Genomic DNA, 15,954 nt, shown 5'->3' with positions numbered 1-15,954 from the left:
AGTAGAATTAATTATTTAAGTTTGTACCTTTCGTTTGAAAACACTGAAGTTAAATGATGCATAAGAAGAGGGATTTACCTCTTTGTTGGCAGGTTTTTCTTGAGTAAAAATGCTTGTGTCAAAAATTCAAACATTTCTTCCCTCCCCTGCCCCTCTTTCAGTTCTAGGTCTCGTTCCAGATCATATTCTCCAGCTCATAACAGAGAGAGAAATCACCCAAGAGTATATCAGAATCGGGATTTCCGAGGTCACAACAGAGGCTATAGAAGGCCCTATTATTTCCGTGGGCGCAACAGAGGCTTTTATCCATGGGGCCAGTATAACCGAGGAGGCTATGGAAACTACCGCTCAAACTGGCAGAATTACCGGCAGGCATACAGTCCTCGTCGGGGCCGTTCCCGATCCCGGTCCCCAAAGAGAAGGTCCCCTTCACCAAGGTCCAGGAGCCATTCTAGAAACTCCGATAAGTCTTCCTCTGACAGGTCAAGGCGTTCCTCATCCTCTCGTTCTTCCTCCAACCACAGCCGAGTTGAATCTTCTAAGCGCAAGTCTGCAAAGGAGAAAAAGTCTTCTTCCAAGGATAGCCGGCCGTCTCAGGCTGCCGGGGATAACCAGGGAGATGAGGCCAAGGAGCAGCCGTTCTCTGGAGGCACCTCTCAAGACACAAAAGCGTCTGAGAGCTCAAAGCCATGGCCAGATGCCACCACATACAGTGCTGGTTCTGCATCACGGGCCTCAGCCGTGTCTGAGCTGAGTCCTCGGGAGCGAAGCCCGGCTCTCAAAAGCCCCCTCCAGTCTGTGGTGGTGAGGAGGCGGTCACCTCGTCCTAGCCCTGTGCCCAAACCTAGCCCTCCGCTTTCCAGCACATCCCAGATGGGCTCAGCTCTGCAGAGTGGTGCTGGGTACCAGGCTGGGGCACACCAAGGTCAGTTTGACCATGGCTCGGGGTCCTTGAGTCCATCCAAAAAGAGCCCCATGGGTAAGAGTCCACCAGCCACTGGCTCCACATATGGCTCATCTCAGAAAGAGGAGGCTGCTGCTCCAGGCGGAGCAGCCTATACAAAGAGGCAAGTATCTTGTTTCCCCTGTCTGGTTGTTTTTATCTCACCAGCCGGCAGTTTAGTTGTAATGTGATCTGTAGAGCTCTGATTAATGGTAATAAGGTAATCCCGTTTCCTCAACTTTTCATTTAGCAAACTTTAAAGCATCACCCCAGGAAACCTTTAGCTTAACTCTAGTTTTCCTACCTTCCTGAATTTGTATTGCAGCATAAAGTTTCTTTAGACTACTCTGCAATGATGTTTTCACATTTAAAGTTTACCTTGGATTCTACCAGTATAAGCCAGAGAACAGTAGAGATTTGTGGGTCAGCCATCAAAAAATGTGGTCTTTACCAAAATGAATGGCTGTTGGAGCTGTTAGACCCTCTAGGACGTACCATCTCCTGTGATCGATCTGCATCAGTCCATCATGGTGAAGAGTTGCACCCTCACACCCTCCAGTTGAGGAGACTGGGCAGAATGGGAAAGTCCAAGGCTTAGTCCAGGAAGACCTTGTTTTAAAATCACAAAGTGGGTGTATGTCCCAGTAGAAGCCAACCAGGCTGTGTGTTAGGAGAGGACATAACAGTGTCTCTGTCTTTCTACCTGGGGGACACACTGAGTTGGAACTTGAATCTTTTTTATATGGTTGGATGGATTGGGGTGGCAGAGACATAACAGGGAATTTGTACTGGGACCAGGTTGTTAAGAGGGCTTTACAGAGCAGGTGGTTCCCCTCCTGCCCCCACCTTTTCCTTTTATTAGCATATTCTTTGCTGCCCTGCTGTCCTTTGGTTCTTTTTTGTCATATTAATGCAACTATAACATGATCAGACTTTTTCCATTCATGGTACAAATGAGACGTTCAGAATCTGTACTTTGCAGCTTTCAGTAAGTCTGCTTTGAAATACAAGTTTTGTTCCTTGCCAGGACTATGAATCTCATTAGAACACTTGGGCATGAGCTCTGCTTTTCCATAAGAATGAGTAGGATGATTTTTGCCCCCTCCCCCAATTAACATGTATTCTGTTTTTATTTGTGTTTGCAGTATATTTCATACTTAGATCTTCTAGGTGACTTGAAGCAAATTTGAAGTCTCTTTTGAGACTTGTATTTCCAAATGTGAGTTGTATAAAAGCAAAACAGTCCAAGGTTGAACATTCTATGTTAACTTTGCTGAAAGCAGATTTTAAGTGACTGAGTGAAGGTTGGATAAGACCTTAAGTTTTTTTTTTCCTAGACCACTTACAGGTAAGTAGGTTTTTGTTTTTCAGTATCCTAAAAATTGCCTTTGCTATTTTCTTTTTGTTTGTTTTTCTAATACACAACTCCATAGACCATATAGTTTTCTCTTAAATGCCAAGTTCATAGATCTGTGAAGAGCAGTTTTTTAGAAATTAATAGAAGGTAACCAAGACTCCTTTCGTAACACTGGAATCCACAAGACATGCTTATTAGAGAAGCAGAATCCTAAGACCGTACGCACATGGTGCTAGTTTATTTTAGATCAAGTTGCTTAAGAAGCTTCTTGTGTGTGTCTCCCTTGTGTTTTCATAACTAGGTATCTAGATGAGCAGAAGACAGAGAATGGAAAGGATAAGGAACAGAAACAAACAAATACTGATAAAGAGAAAATGAAAGAGAAAGGGAGCTTCTCTGATGCGGGCTTGGGTGATACAAAAATGAAATCTGATCCATTTGCTCCCAAAACTGATACTGAGAAGCCTTTCCGGGGTAGCCAGTCTCCTAAAAGGTATAAGCTCCGAGATGACTTTGAGAAGAAGATGGCTGACTTCCACAAGGAGGAGATGGATGATCAAGATAAAGACAAGGGTAAAGGAAGGAAGGAATCTGAGTTTGATGATGAACCCAAATTCATGTCGAAAGTTGTAGCAGGTGCAAACAAAAACCAGGAGGAGGAAAAGTCAGGCAAATGGGAGGGCCTGATGTACGCACCGCCAGGGAAGGAAAAGCAAAGAAAAACGGAGGAGTTGGAGGAAGAGTCTTTCTCAGAGAGATCCAAAAAGGAGGATCGGGGAGGACCCAAGAGAACCGAAAGTGGGCACAGGGGATTTGTGCCTGAAAAAAATTTCCGAGTGACTGCTTACAAAGCAGTCCAGGAGAAAAGCTCATCACCTCCCCCGAGAAAGACCTCTGAGAGCCGAGAGAAGCTAGGAGCCAAAGGAGACTTTTCCACGGGGAAGTCTTCCTTTTCCATTACTCGAGAGGCCCAGGTCAATGTCCGGATGGACTCTTTTGATGAGGACCTTGCCAGGTGAGCTGTAGTCCATCTTGACCCTCAGGGTTTTAGTAGCCTAACCTCTCTCCCTGAGGTCATTCTGGAACGAGGACAGGCCCCTCATGTATTTCCCCGCTGTCTCATTTTCAGTGTGTATACCCTCGTGTCTCTGTTTTCAGTGGAGAAGTGTGCATCACTGAGCAGTTATATGTTGGGGGCAGTATCATAGCAGTGGTGAAGCGTCTTTTTACACTATAGTGACTGGCTTTTTTGATGCTGGGTCCCCTCTGCTGCTCTCTTGCACTCTATTCATCACATTGTAAGCTCCCCTGCCGGCCCCATTCCACCCCCGTCCTGTTGCCTTCCTAAATGTGCTTGAGATGTCTTTTGCCTGTGGAGCCATGCAGGGTCCATTTTTCCATTCTTAGCTAAGTCACAATATCTATTTTTACAGGTCTTCATGAAATAATGTAACAGTTTTAAAGTTGGGGCTGGGGGCAGGAGAACTTAAGGAAAGAGTGATGAAGCCCAGGCTGCTTTTTACCTGGTGTAAAAACTGCAAAGCCAGTTGGAAGTCTCCTGAACAGCATTGTAGCCACATCCCACTCTTGCTGCATTGTGTCACTTCACTGAGTGGCCCTGGATGGCCAAACTAGTTGGTCTTTTAAAACACCTGCCTGTTTGTCATCTGTTAAAACCAGCAGAGACCCCCAGAACAGAATCACTGAGGTTTAATGCTTCATCCTACCCATTTGTTCCTATTAAATTCCAACGGGGAAAAGGGGAGAGAGAGGTCTTAGATGCCTTTTCCCATAGTTATGGTGCATTGAAGTTACTTTTTACTTTGGTAGGAATTAAAAAAGGAACTTTACAGATGAATTTAACTCTTTTAAAGCACGCTCTTCATTTTTAGGATTTAAACGTTCTGACTTTCTGTGTATCTTGTTACATTGGGCCTCCCTGTGTTTCTTTTTCAGACCCAGTGGCTTATTGGCTCAGGAACGAAAGCTTTGTCGGGATCTAGTTCATAGCAACAAAAAGGAACAGGAATTTCGATCCATTTTCCAGCACATACAGTCAGCTCAGTCTCAGCGGAGCCCTTCAGAACTGTTTGCCCAGCATATAGTGACTATCGTTCACCATGTTAAAGGTGAGTCCAGACCCCAGCCTGCTCAGGGTCCCTTTCCACGTGCTTAGCTTCCTCTCTAACAAGCAGAAGGATGAGTGGGGGAATGAGGGAGTCTATCAGGGATCTTTATCTCATTGATAGGGGCCTTTGAAGCTACGGGCTAGCTTGAAGGAAATTTCTTCCAGGGAGAAGTTTCCATTTTTTAATTACAGAGATGAACATTATGAAATGCTAGTGGTAACCTGTGATCATGAGAATAAGTAAAATCCTTCATGTGAAGGTTTAAATTGCTTGAAAAGGAGGTATGAAGGTGGCTTTCTCAGCCCCTCTGTCTTTTCCTGTCTAGTAGCTAGAATCCTCTAGAGGCTTCTTGAAGATCTTGGGGTATGGATATCTTCCCCACATTATTTTGCCATCTCCTGGGCAAATGGAGGTGGACAGGCTGGGGAGTGTCATGTAGAATCTGGGTTTGGGCCAGTTATAGGTTCCATCTGAAATTGGAACTCAAGCAGGAGCTGGTGCTCTGAATCAAAGGATAGTAAGCTCTCGTTTCTCTCTTTGTATCCCTGTCCTACAGTGGAAATCAGACATTGGATTTTGTCTGAACCAGCCATTTTTCCTCCTTCTTCCTAATGTTTTTTATATGGACTTGACTACTTTAGTCACATCTCTGTGGTTGTAGGTCCATGCACACGAGTTGAATGTTGGGTGTGCCTTTGATAGCCTGATATGTTTTTCTTTGACTCCCCACAGAGCATCACTTCGGGTCCTCGGGAATGACATTACATGAACGCTTTACTAAATACCTAAAGAGAGGAACCGAGCAGGAGGCAGCTAAAAACAAGAAAAGCCCAGAGATTCACAGGTGAGGACCTCAGCCTTACAGTAGAGGTGGTCATAAAAGTCTGCTCATCAGATAATAAACTCGTCTTGTTTTTGCAATTTGTTAGTTACATTATCAGCAGAATTTAAGGTAGTGCCCTCCAGGCTCTAGGATAGTGGTTGTTTGTAGTGGAAAGGGTACGCTTTGATGACTATAACTTTCTCACTTTGGGCTGGAGGAAAACAGCCCTTTTGGTATAAGTGAACCCTTGTATTCTTGGGAGCTGGCAGACAGTAACCCAAGATCACTGTGAGCTTTCTTTATATAGAGTAGATGTTTCTTTTTTTTTTTGCGGTACGCAGGCCTCTCACTGCTGTGGCCTCTCCTGTTGCGGAGCACAGGCTCAGTGGCCATGGCTCATGGGCCCAGCTACTCCGCGGCGTGTGGGATCCTCCCGGACTGGGGCACGAACCTGTGTCCCCTGCATTGGCAGGCGGACTCTCAACCACTGCGCCACCAGGGAAGCCCTAGATGTTGTTTCTTTAAGCAACCCATGTATTTCATATATTAGTCCTTCCTTTGGAAGAATTTGCAGCAGGTGGGGGCTGGAGGTGGGAGTGCTTATAGGATTATGTCAAAGGGTTTAAAAGCCCAGAGGTTTAAACATTCGGTTGTTGGAGACTATTCATTCAGCAAATAGGGACTTTGTCTAGAAACAAAGTTGGTCTTTAATTATATAATAGTCAGCTCTTGAACCTTTGCAGGAGGTAGGAGGACCATGTTTGCACAACAGTCTTGGAATTAGGGTCTTTGGGGATTTATGTCATGCCAGGCAGTTGTTTCTCACTTCGACCTCATCTTAGTGGTGAATAATGGGCCATTATATTTTATTTTATTTTTATTGTATTTTTAAAAATATTAAATTTTATTTTTTTGGCTGCGTTGGGTCTTCATTGCTATGTGGCGGGCTTTCTCTACTTGTGGCGAGCAGGGGCTACTCTTCAGTGCACAGGCTTCTCCTTGAGCAGTGGTTTCTCTTGTTGCGGAACACGGGCTCTAAGCACGCGGGCTTCAGTAGTTGTAGCTCATGGGCTCTAAGCACGCGGGCTTCAGTCGTTGTGGCTCATGGCCTCTAGAGTGCAGGCTCAGTAGTTGTGGTGCATGGGCTTAGTTGCTTCATGGCATGTGGGATCTTCCCGGACCAGGGATTGAACCCGTGTCCCCTGCGTTGGCAGGTTGATTCTTATCCACTGCACCACCAGGGAAATCCCAAGGACCATTATATTTTAATTTCCAAGATGAAAACTGCTTTTTGAAGTTAGCAGGGCATAGATAATCTTGATGTGAATTTGAAATTATAGGCACGGCTGTAGGTGAGTCTGTTTTCCTGGCTGTAATGGTACTGGGTGGAATAAGATGTTTTTTCTGTTTGAGTTTGGAAAGTTGGGGGAGAGAGAGAGAGTGTGTGTATATGTGTTGTGCATGCATACACGCGCATGGACATCTATGGGAGACTGTAAGTATATAAGCAAACAACATAAGTGTAATGAAAAGGAATGCCTGTGATTTGCATCACTCTACTTAGGAACTGAGGTGCTATATTCACACTATGGAATGTTAAACAATTTTTGTGTTTTCAATTTTAGGAGGATAGACATTTCCCCCAGTACATTCAGAAAACATGGTTTGGCTCATGACGAAATGAAAAGTCCCCGGGAACCTGGCTACAAGGTGAACTGTTGCTTTGATCAGTAATTCCAACAAAATGAGTGCGTTGGGCATGAACTTGACAGAAATGTGTTTGTTTAAATTACTCTCTACTTAAGTTTGTGTTTTTCTTTTAAGGATGGGCATAATTCTAAAAATGAACTACAAAGGGTTAATTTTTATTAAATGTATCAACAACCTTTGTGAAGTGGTTAGAATATGGTAAATGACCCCAAAGTCTATTGAGGTGAGCTTGAGAAAAAAAAGAGAGGAGTTTTGGAACAAGTGCCCATGATGAGAGAAGAAACTTTTTGTGATATTTTTCTGCTTGTAAGTATTATCAAATCAACTATATACATGCACTATTTCCAACCATGATTTCAAAAAGACATGCATGTCAGAGAAGAGTGAAATATTCATATCTTAACTTAGTAGACTGTTTTAAGCAGCTAGTCCAGATTTTTTTCTAACATTGTACCATATCTATCATCTGTCGATTACTGTTACTTTAAAGCTAAACATTGCTTTGATAGCCCAGCTACATTTGTAATGATGTGCACGTAAACACTGTTTTTAAGAGGTTAAAGCTTGTGTGCAGTCTTTTACTCTGAGGTACTAGATTTGGATTCTGAAAAATCTTAGTATTTCTTGACCACCATTCCCATATAGAGTTGTAATTTAAAATTAGAGATGGCTCTTCCGATGCTGCTGAAACCTTTTCTAAAAATAGTAATTTTTAAGTTTTCCAAGTAAATTTGTCTTATTGGTTGAATGTAATGAGAGGCACTCTTGTACAATCTCTCTTCTCTCCCATCCCCCTTTTCTTTTTCTCCAAGTACCCACCGGCTTGGCACTAACCATGTGAAATGCAAGGTTTTGAAACATCAGAAGAGATTCCGTCCTCTCTGCCCCACATAGCCTACTCATTAGAGGTGCTGTGGGCACTGCCTAAGGGAGCTGCAGCTGCGTTTTTCTTCTCTCTTTTTTTGTCTTTGGAGGGAACAGAGGCCCCATTCCCTCTGTCAAAAGAAAACCATGTGATAAAATAAACCAACTTACTACCTACCACTCCTGTTAATTAAATTATTTCAACAAAAAGCTTAGTTGTTTGTATAAGTAAAAGGTTAATGCTAAGTGAACTACTCATCGCTTCCTCTTTTTAGGGAGTTTTTTGTTGTGTTTTTTTGTTTTTGGCTGCACTGTGCAGCTTGGGGGAATCTTAGTTCCTGGACCCACGGATTGAACCTGGGCCCTCAGCAGTGAAAGCATGGAGTCTTAACCACTGGACCTCCAGGGAAGTCCCTAAGGAGGTTTTACTTCCATGAGACAAATCTTAGTGTATAATGTGCCTGAAACCACATTGCACCTCTGCTCACTGAGATTCTAAAGAGCTGTCGAAAGCCCTTGGCATGATAGTTTGGGGTAGAAGGCCGCTGTTGTTGCTGGGCTCATGCTGTATCTGCAACATACATACCCTGATAGGTTACACTTCCTAGAAAGTTAGCAAAGAAAGGTTTTCTTTTTCTCTTTTCTTCCTTCCTTCCTCCCTCCCTCCCTTCCTTTTTTTTTTTTAAATAAACTTTGACTTGGTATTGCCACATTATGAATTCGTTATGCTTTTTGATATGCCTTTTCTAGAGAAATTTAATACAATTAAACATTTTGGAAGGCTGATTGAATCTCCCATTGTCTGTCATTGGACTCAATACTGAGAGAGAATTCCAAGTAGAGGATAGGCCCAGGGCAGCTGCCACAGTGTAGGTAGGGGAAGATAACAGCATTTCCATTCTTCGTGGTGACTAAGCCTGAGCCAGCCTAACCAACACCTTCCAGAGTTGATTTTGGCCTTCTCAACTTGTCGGCTAGCCCGTCTTTACGGGGCCACAGAGAGAAACGGCAAAGTGAGGTGCGTGTACGTGTGTGTAGCATATGCAGAAGGTCTTCATCATTATTTTAGAGAACTGGTTTGGGCTCTGTAGGATCCTCATGAAGCGACTTCTGTGGACCATCCTGTATCCCTCCTGAGCTTGGGCGAGGTGCCTCACATTCCCAGTGCTTCCTCTGCACCACTCCAGTGGAGTAGAAGCCACAGTTCGTGGGGTGGTTGAGTTGGTAGCCCTGAATCCCCAAAACCTAAATTTTGATTTCTCTTTTGGCAGGCTGAGGGAAAATACAAAGATGATCCTGTTGATCTCCGCCTTGATATCGAACGTCGTAAAAAACATAAAGAGAGAGATCTTAAGCGAGGTAAATCAAGAGAATCAGTGGATTCCCGAGACTCAAGCCACTCGAGGGAAAGATCAGCTGAGAAAACAGAGAAAACTCATAAAGGATCAAAGAAGCAGAAGTACGTAAGCCCCTGTCTGTCACCTCATTCAGACTCCTGAGTGGATTTCTTTGACTGCCCACCATTAGGCATATGGCAGACCCTCCAAGCCAGAGAACTTGGGGTTAGGAAAGATGGCCACTTGTACAGTGTCTTTTTTTTAACTGTCAATTAAGGTCCCTAGATTGAAAATAGAACTTTAGCATGAAAGTAGGCATGATCCTTGTCTAAAGGAGGCCTCCTGGGAGATGGGCAGTTAATTTGGCTCTAGGGACAGTGTGGAAAATCATAGGGGAATTCCTTTTGCATTTGTTTTGGCCATGTTCTTTGACATGTCCTTTCTCATCACAAATCTTCTTGGGAAGGTTATGTTTTAGAAATGGCTCAAAGTTGTTGTCAGGTAATAATACTGTTTGGTCAGAGAAACAGGGTGGAACTAGATAGGACAAGATTGTTGATCGCCTTTTAAACTGGTTTCACAGACACTTCCAGGAGAGGTGTTACAAATATTCTTTAAACAAAGGTAGCATTGTTGAACTTCATAAGGCAGTATTTATGCCAAGGTCTTATCTCTATTTACATTTTTGAATGTTCCATGACTTTTCAATCATGTCTCATTAAAGGTAGCACAATTGAAACCCCACACCTTCCTGTAAGAAGCTACACCACTTCTGTTTCTGAACTTTATCTAGCAAGCACTTTCATATCCATTTTCTGATAACAGTCCTTTGAGATAAGTTGGATAGTTAGTAGCTACCTGTTTTGCGCATTTGAAAGATAAAGAAGTAAGCTCAGAACGATTTGTCTAAGATAACACAGTAACAACTGACATCAAAACTCAGATCTTCTGTTCCATTTTGTCTGCTCTTCCACTCAGTTACTTACACATTATGAGCCTTAGCAGCTTTCAGGGCTGCCCACAGATAAAAATCTGATAATCCTCACCAGGGAATGGAGGTGGGGGTATAGTAGCCTTCAACACTGTCACTGGTGGAAAGGGAGCAGAACCCCTCAAGCATTTCAGGGTTGGACTTGGATGACTGATCCTCATTTCTTTTCCTGGGACACATGCCTCTACCTCTGACTTGTTGTGTAACCTTGACCAAGTCTCTTGCAACCGTAGTATTTTGTGACTGGGGCAAGAAGAAAAATGATAATTATGTCACTTTTCGTTGTATATCACACTTCAGTTTAGAAGAACTTTTTCTCATATGACTGAAGAGTGGCTCACCCAAGATCACACAACTAATAAAAGGCAGTGTTGGGACTCAAATATGGGGCTTTCTGGAGTCTTAGGTTTGAAAACCTCTTGAAATGACACTGATTTCTAGGAGTCAAACATTTGAGTTATAAGAATCCTGTGACAATAACTTAGATTTCCTCCTTTTTAAGAGTAAATGCTAGAAGGCACCAGTAGGATTCAAACATGTAAGTCTTTGATCTTCTCGAATGTTTGGGGGTGGGCTGGGGGGTTGCAAGGTACTTTCCTCCGTAGTGGAGGAGGGCAGTGATCGATTACTGACACAGGCTGGCTTCTCCCTGTAAGTCCTCCTCTACTCCTGGGAGCCAGCCTTTCTGCCACCTTAGACGTGGTTGGTGCCCTTCTCCAGCACCACATGGCGGACTGGCCCCGACCTCTAGTACACAGACCATGACTCGTCATATGAGTCTGATTTACCCTAGTCTGTAATTTCCCCCAGATGAAGGGAAGGATGGGAAATAACTCTGAGAAGAGTTTCGACAAATCCTGTGCTTAATGACAAAAGCTGTTTGAGCTCACTGGAAAGTGGGGAGGTGGTTTGTGGAGTAGTGGTATAATTAGTCGGAGCCAGGTTTGAATCCAGGCCTACTCAGCTCTGTCACCTGAACTTCCTGTCTATAAAATGAGGGAAATGATACTGAATGATCATAATTGCCATTTACTATATGCCTGCTGTGTCAGTGTAGAGTTTTTAATTAAGCACATTGTTTTTTTCAGTCTTTAGAGCACTGTCCCTAGACAGGTAGTGTTCTTCTTATGAGAAATAGACCTAGTGGAAAGCCGAGACAGATGGTGGTATATAAAGCCTGTCCTGGTACCAGATACTCCGTGACTTTCAACACAGTGTTAGTTTCCTTCTGCCTTTCTGATTCGTGCACATGTATTAGACTGAGCTGCCAGAGGCCACAGACTATGTTTTGTTGCTCCTTCTGTGTATGTCCCATGTTCATCACAGGCTCGGACATAGATATGTCACTCAGCATGACTGACAGAATTGGGAGGAAGCTCCCCACGTTCCCTGGGTGTGTATGTTGGGGGTGAGTTCGTTTTTCAGGTTACTAGCCTTCAGTGTTTTCATCACAGACACACTCCTGATTGCCCTGTGCTGCTTATCCATGAGCCCCCAGCCAAAGGCTGTACCCTAGAGGCTTACTGATCTCCCTGCCTCTTCTATTTTCAAAGGAAGCACCGGAGAGCACGAGACCGGTCCAGGTCATCATCCTCTTCCTCCCAGTCATCCCACTCCTACAAAGCGGAAGAGTACACTGAAGAGACAGAGGAGAGAGAGGAGAGTACCACGGGCTTTGACAAATCAAGACTGGGGACCAAAGACTTTGTGGGTCCAAGTGACAGAGGAGGCAGAGCTCGAGGGACCTTTGTAAGACCCTGCCCGCTCTCCCTTTCTCTAAGCCCTTACTCCCACCAATTCTAATTATGTTCTTATCAGAATACTAATTTTGTTGCCCTTGATACAAGTAATTCAGTCTAAAGACCCTAGAATCTGTGGTTTCCCAATCCCCAGGCTTTCCATTTTTAGTGTTTTTGTTTGTTTTTTTCCTGTTCATAATCACTTAGCCAGAAAGTCTCTTAGGGCTTCTCTTCCGAACTTCCTCACTTGTCTTGACTCCCGTTGTGTGTAGGGAGGCCCTTATGCCATTTTGTCCTCTGTCTAGGCTGTAGACTTGAGATGAATGGAAAGGGAATGACTAGAAACCAGTTGACCAGCATATTGACTGGAGGACCGTTGTCTGTTTTGTGCCAGAAAAGTGTTTGAATAGAAGGCAAGGAATTGTTTTTCTCCATTCCTTACATGGTCCCTCTGTTCCTTTCCCCTGCTTATTGCCACAGCAATTTCGAGCCAGAGGAAGAGGCTGGGGCAGAGGCAACTACTCTGGTAACAACAGCAGCAGCAGCAACAACGATTTTCAAAAGAGAAACCGTGAGGAGGAATGGGACCCCGAGTACACACCCAAAAGCAAGAAGTATTACTTGGTATGTGTCTGGGGACAACCAGGAAGGGCCAGGGGGCCTTTGGCACACACAGTAGCTGATACAGAGGCCTTAATTGGTCTTTCCAGAACTGTGATTACATATGTGTGCAGGCGCTGCACTGGGTACATGCGTACTTGTGGGATGGCATAGTGCTGGCAAGATGAGTTCTCTAGAGAGGTAGTCCTGACCTTGAGAGCGCTATCTAAGACGTTTATGGATCCCAGGGTAAGCGGGGAAAGGTTCCTCTTGCCTTTTTAGTCTGTGAAATTGTTCTACTGCTCACCCACCCTAACCTAAGCCTCCCTCCAGCCTTTATGCAAGGGATAGAACCATAACCTTCCCCTGAGGCTGCAGTTCCACCCTGTGGCTCCCCAGTACAAGATTGACAGGAAAGACAGCTCAGGATCTCTTTTTGAGGAAGGGGACCTGCCTCCAAAATGAAACGCCACTGGGGCTTCTCTCTTCTAAGCTGTTGGTCTTTATCAGGTACCAGGCACCATCTGAGCCTCTCTGCCTCTCAGATTAGGGCTCTTCTAAGCTGAATCACCTGGCCAGTGAGAGAGCTCTTTTGGCTTTGCTCAACAGCAGGCTCAGATCCAAGCAGCCGTGACTCTGGAGTGTTGTAACCAAGGTCAGCTTGCAGCTGAGTCTCTTCATCACCCCTGAGGACTGGCATGGAAACAGGAAGCTAGGAAACAGGTTGCTGTGTAAATCACTGTGTATAGCCAACTTCACTTTTCTAGGGCTGCTGGTAGCTACTTTGGGACTCCTAGAGGACCCTTGAACCTATATCTAGGGAAATGTTGCCTGGGCCCAGGATAGGTACTGGAGTGGGGCTGCTTAAGGGAAGGATCAAAGGCCACACAAAGCCCCTTTCCCTGCCCCATCTGTCCCCTGAAGGAGCATTGCCAGCCTGATTCATTTAGGCTAGTGAATAAGCAGCTGGCCCTTTAGCTGAGCTAACCCCTCAGGGGCCTAAGGCACTACTTGTGTGGGTGGAGGATTTAGACTCTTTGAAGCCATGGGGCTGATAGGTAACAGTGACTTTTCAAAATGCTTTGTCATTTCATTCTTTTTCATTGGATCCCTTCTTCTCTTCTCATGTGATCATCAGACCAGGGATTGTTTGAGTTGTAGGTTTTGTTTTTTCTACTCTGCCACACTGCCTCCTTGCATAAAACTAAAGAGGGGAGGGATACAAGACGGGAGGCTGGGTTCTGGTCCTGCCTTTGCCAATAACTGGTCTGAGACCATGAGCAGATCATTTTCCCTCGGTCTCACGGCCTGTTCTTGGCTGAGGGGGAGGTTGGGGAGAGCTAGAGTCCCAACTATGTGTGTGTGCTGTGTTTCTGCATCTCTTACCATCCTGACAACTCAGATCATAGTTTCACGTTTAGGGGTGATTTGCTTTCTCAAACCCACTCTTTGAGAGACAGTGTTCTAAATAATATGGAGTTACTTAAAGTTCCTCTGCCTGTTTTCTCATCTGTGTAGTGGAGGGTGATAATGATAGGGTAGGGTAGATGTGAGGATTAAATGAGATAATGCAGGAAAAGGTCTTTGAGTGAAGATTTTATCACCATCATCATTATTATAATGCCTAAACTACTGCCTTAGAATTCAAGGAACCCAACTGAATATTCTCTTAGATCTGAATCAGTAGCATTTTTAGAGTGGGGAACAGGGCATAGGTTCATTTGAGAAAGTCATATTTGGGTGGGTTCAGAGGAGAGGGTTCTGGCTACTCTTGTTCACTCTGGCATTGATGGCAGTCTTCTTTCCTTTCAGCATGATGACCGTGAAGGTGAAGGCAGTGAGAAGTGGGTGAGCCGGGGCCGGGGCCGAGGAGCCTTTCCTCGGGGTCGGGGCCGGTTCATGTTCCGGAAATCCAGCACCAGCCCCAAATGGGCCCACGACAAGTTCAGTGGGGAGGAAGGGGAGATCGAAGACGACGAGAGTGGGACAGAGAACCGAGAAGAGAAGGACAATTTACAGCCTACAGCTGAATAGAGGCCACGTTGATGGGAGCCCCTGCCCAAGGGAGAGAGGCGCTGGGAAGACGGCTGGTGAGGAGCTAAACAGAGGAGCCTCGAGAAGATTCTGAAAATCCCACCCCTACCCCCCACCAGCCATGCAGAACTCCTACTACAGCCGAAAGCATCCCTGGCGCTGTGTCCCGCCAGAGGCAGCCGGCTGTGGGGCCTGGGGTCAGGCCCAGCTCTTGAGCAGAACACACCTTGTTGGGCTTTAGCTGTGTGGTTCTCATTTGTTGCTGTGTGGGGTGGGGCTGGGGTAGGGAGGGCAGAGCGATACTTGGATTTTGGTTTGTTCCCTATTAGAAACCAACAGTTTTATTCTTCATTTCATTTCATTTGGAGCTAAGAGGACTAATTTGATGATTTTCAATCTCTTCTCCCTTATCCTGATTTTAAAAGCCCCCCCCCCCTTTTTTTAGGCATATATAGTAACATTAGCGGAAAGATTTAATTTGGGCAACTTTGATTCTTAAAAGAGAAAACAAAGCATGTGAATAAACATTGAAGTGTTCACCTCAGTTTGGGACCAAACTGCTTGGATCTTTGTAAAAGTTGGTTTTGTATGTCGAGGAGGAGTTCAAGGCCTTTCTGACCACCTTGTGTTCCCCTTTTCTGCGCAGCCATGTATCACATGGTGTTGTTCCTAACCACACCCCATGTGCGCACCTCCCCTCCCCCCCAATATTTTCTGATTTCTTCTGGGCTGGGCTTCCCCTTCTCCACCAGCAGCTCCAGTATCCCAAACTTTCTAGTCGTGCTGATCCTCTCAGCAACAGGGGTGGAAACTGGATGTGGCAGTTTCTGGTCTGTTTTCTAAGAAACTTCTGACTTCTATTATCTTTACAAATATAAGATGAGAAAATAATTTTTTCAATATTTTTTATTAATCTTTTTATAAAATGAAAAGAAACTCCTATGATCGATTAAGGAAGGTGGTTATGGCTGGGTGGTTTGTGGGGGTTTTTTGTTTTGTTTTTTTCTTTTCCTTTTTCTTTTTTTAACCTTAAGCTTTAAGTTGAAACATTCTCAGATATTTGGGGGGAAAACATCCTCTTAAAATGGGTCCTTGTGCTTGCCTTCTGGGGAGGCGGTCCTGAGCAGGTGAATCATATGGCATTTATGCATATGTTATATGCGGACTGCACCCACCTCTTCCCCCCCTCCAACCTTTGCCTCTTGGGTTGTTATGCTACTTTCCCCTTACTTTGCTACATTTCTATAGTTAAGTTGGTTTTACTTGAATGATTCATGTTTAGGGGAAAAAAAAATGAAAATACCCTTAAAATTTGTTTCAACTCCTCCTGCAAATAAAAAAATAAATGAAGTGGCAGATGTAAATGGGCTCTGGTCATTGTCACCCTGAGTGTGTGTGTTGGGGGGGTGTCTCCCATAGCAGCTTCA

The 15,954-nt window shown here is 44.6% G+C and overlaps 1 protein-coding gene across 5 annotated transcripts in view; it reads left to right on the top strand.

Moving 5' to 3' along the window:
- The window catches only part of THRAP3 (thyroid hormone receptor associated protein 3), a 77,110-nt gene extending 61,219 nt beyond the window's left edge, over positions 1–15,891 (top strand). For 4 of the 5 annotated variants that reach the window (XM_019938122.3, XM_004321454.4, XM_073791909.1 and 1 more), the window contains 9 exons: positions 162–1,067; positions 2,602–3,315; positions 4,257–4,429; positions 5,162–5,273; positions 6,878–6,962; positions 9,098–9,285; positions 11,708–11,903; positions 12,374–12,517; positions 14,306–15,891. In XM_019938122.3, coding sequence (XP_019793681.1) covers positions 162–1,067; positions 2,602–3,315; positions 4,257–4,429; positions 5,162–5,273; positions 6,878–6,962; positions 9,098–9,285; positions 11,708–11,903; positions 12,374–12,517; positions 14,306–14,527 — 2,740 coding nt within the window. In that variant the 3' untranslated portion in view covers positions 14,528–15,891. Of the gene's footprint in view, positions 1–161; positions 1,068–1,090; positions 2,292–2,601; positions 3,316–4,256; positions 4,430–5,161; positions 5,274–6,877; positions 6,963–9,097; positions 9,286–11,707; positions 11,904–12,373; positions 12,518–14,305 lie in introns of those variants that run through there. The other variant, XM_019938123.3, reaches the window with a different exon arrangement.
- The last annotated feature ends 63 nt before the right edge of the window (positions 15,892–15,954 follow it).

This window comes from Tursiops truncatus, chromosome 1, assembly GCF_011762595.2.
Source record: "Tursiops truncatus isolate mTurTru1 chromosome 1, mTurTru1.mat.Y, whole genome shotgun sequence".
In the NCBI taxonomy this organism is placed as follows: Eukaryota; Metazoa; Chordata; class Mammalia; order Artiodactyla; family Delphinidae; genus Tursiops; species Tursiops truncatus.
Note: the sequence above shows the minus strand (reverse complement) of the source record. Positions and strands in the feature narration are given on the sequence as shown.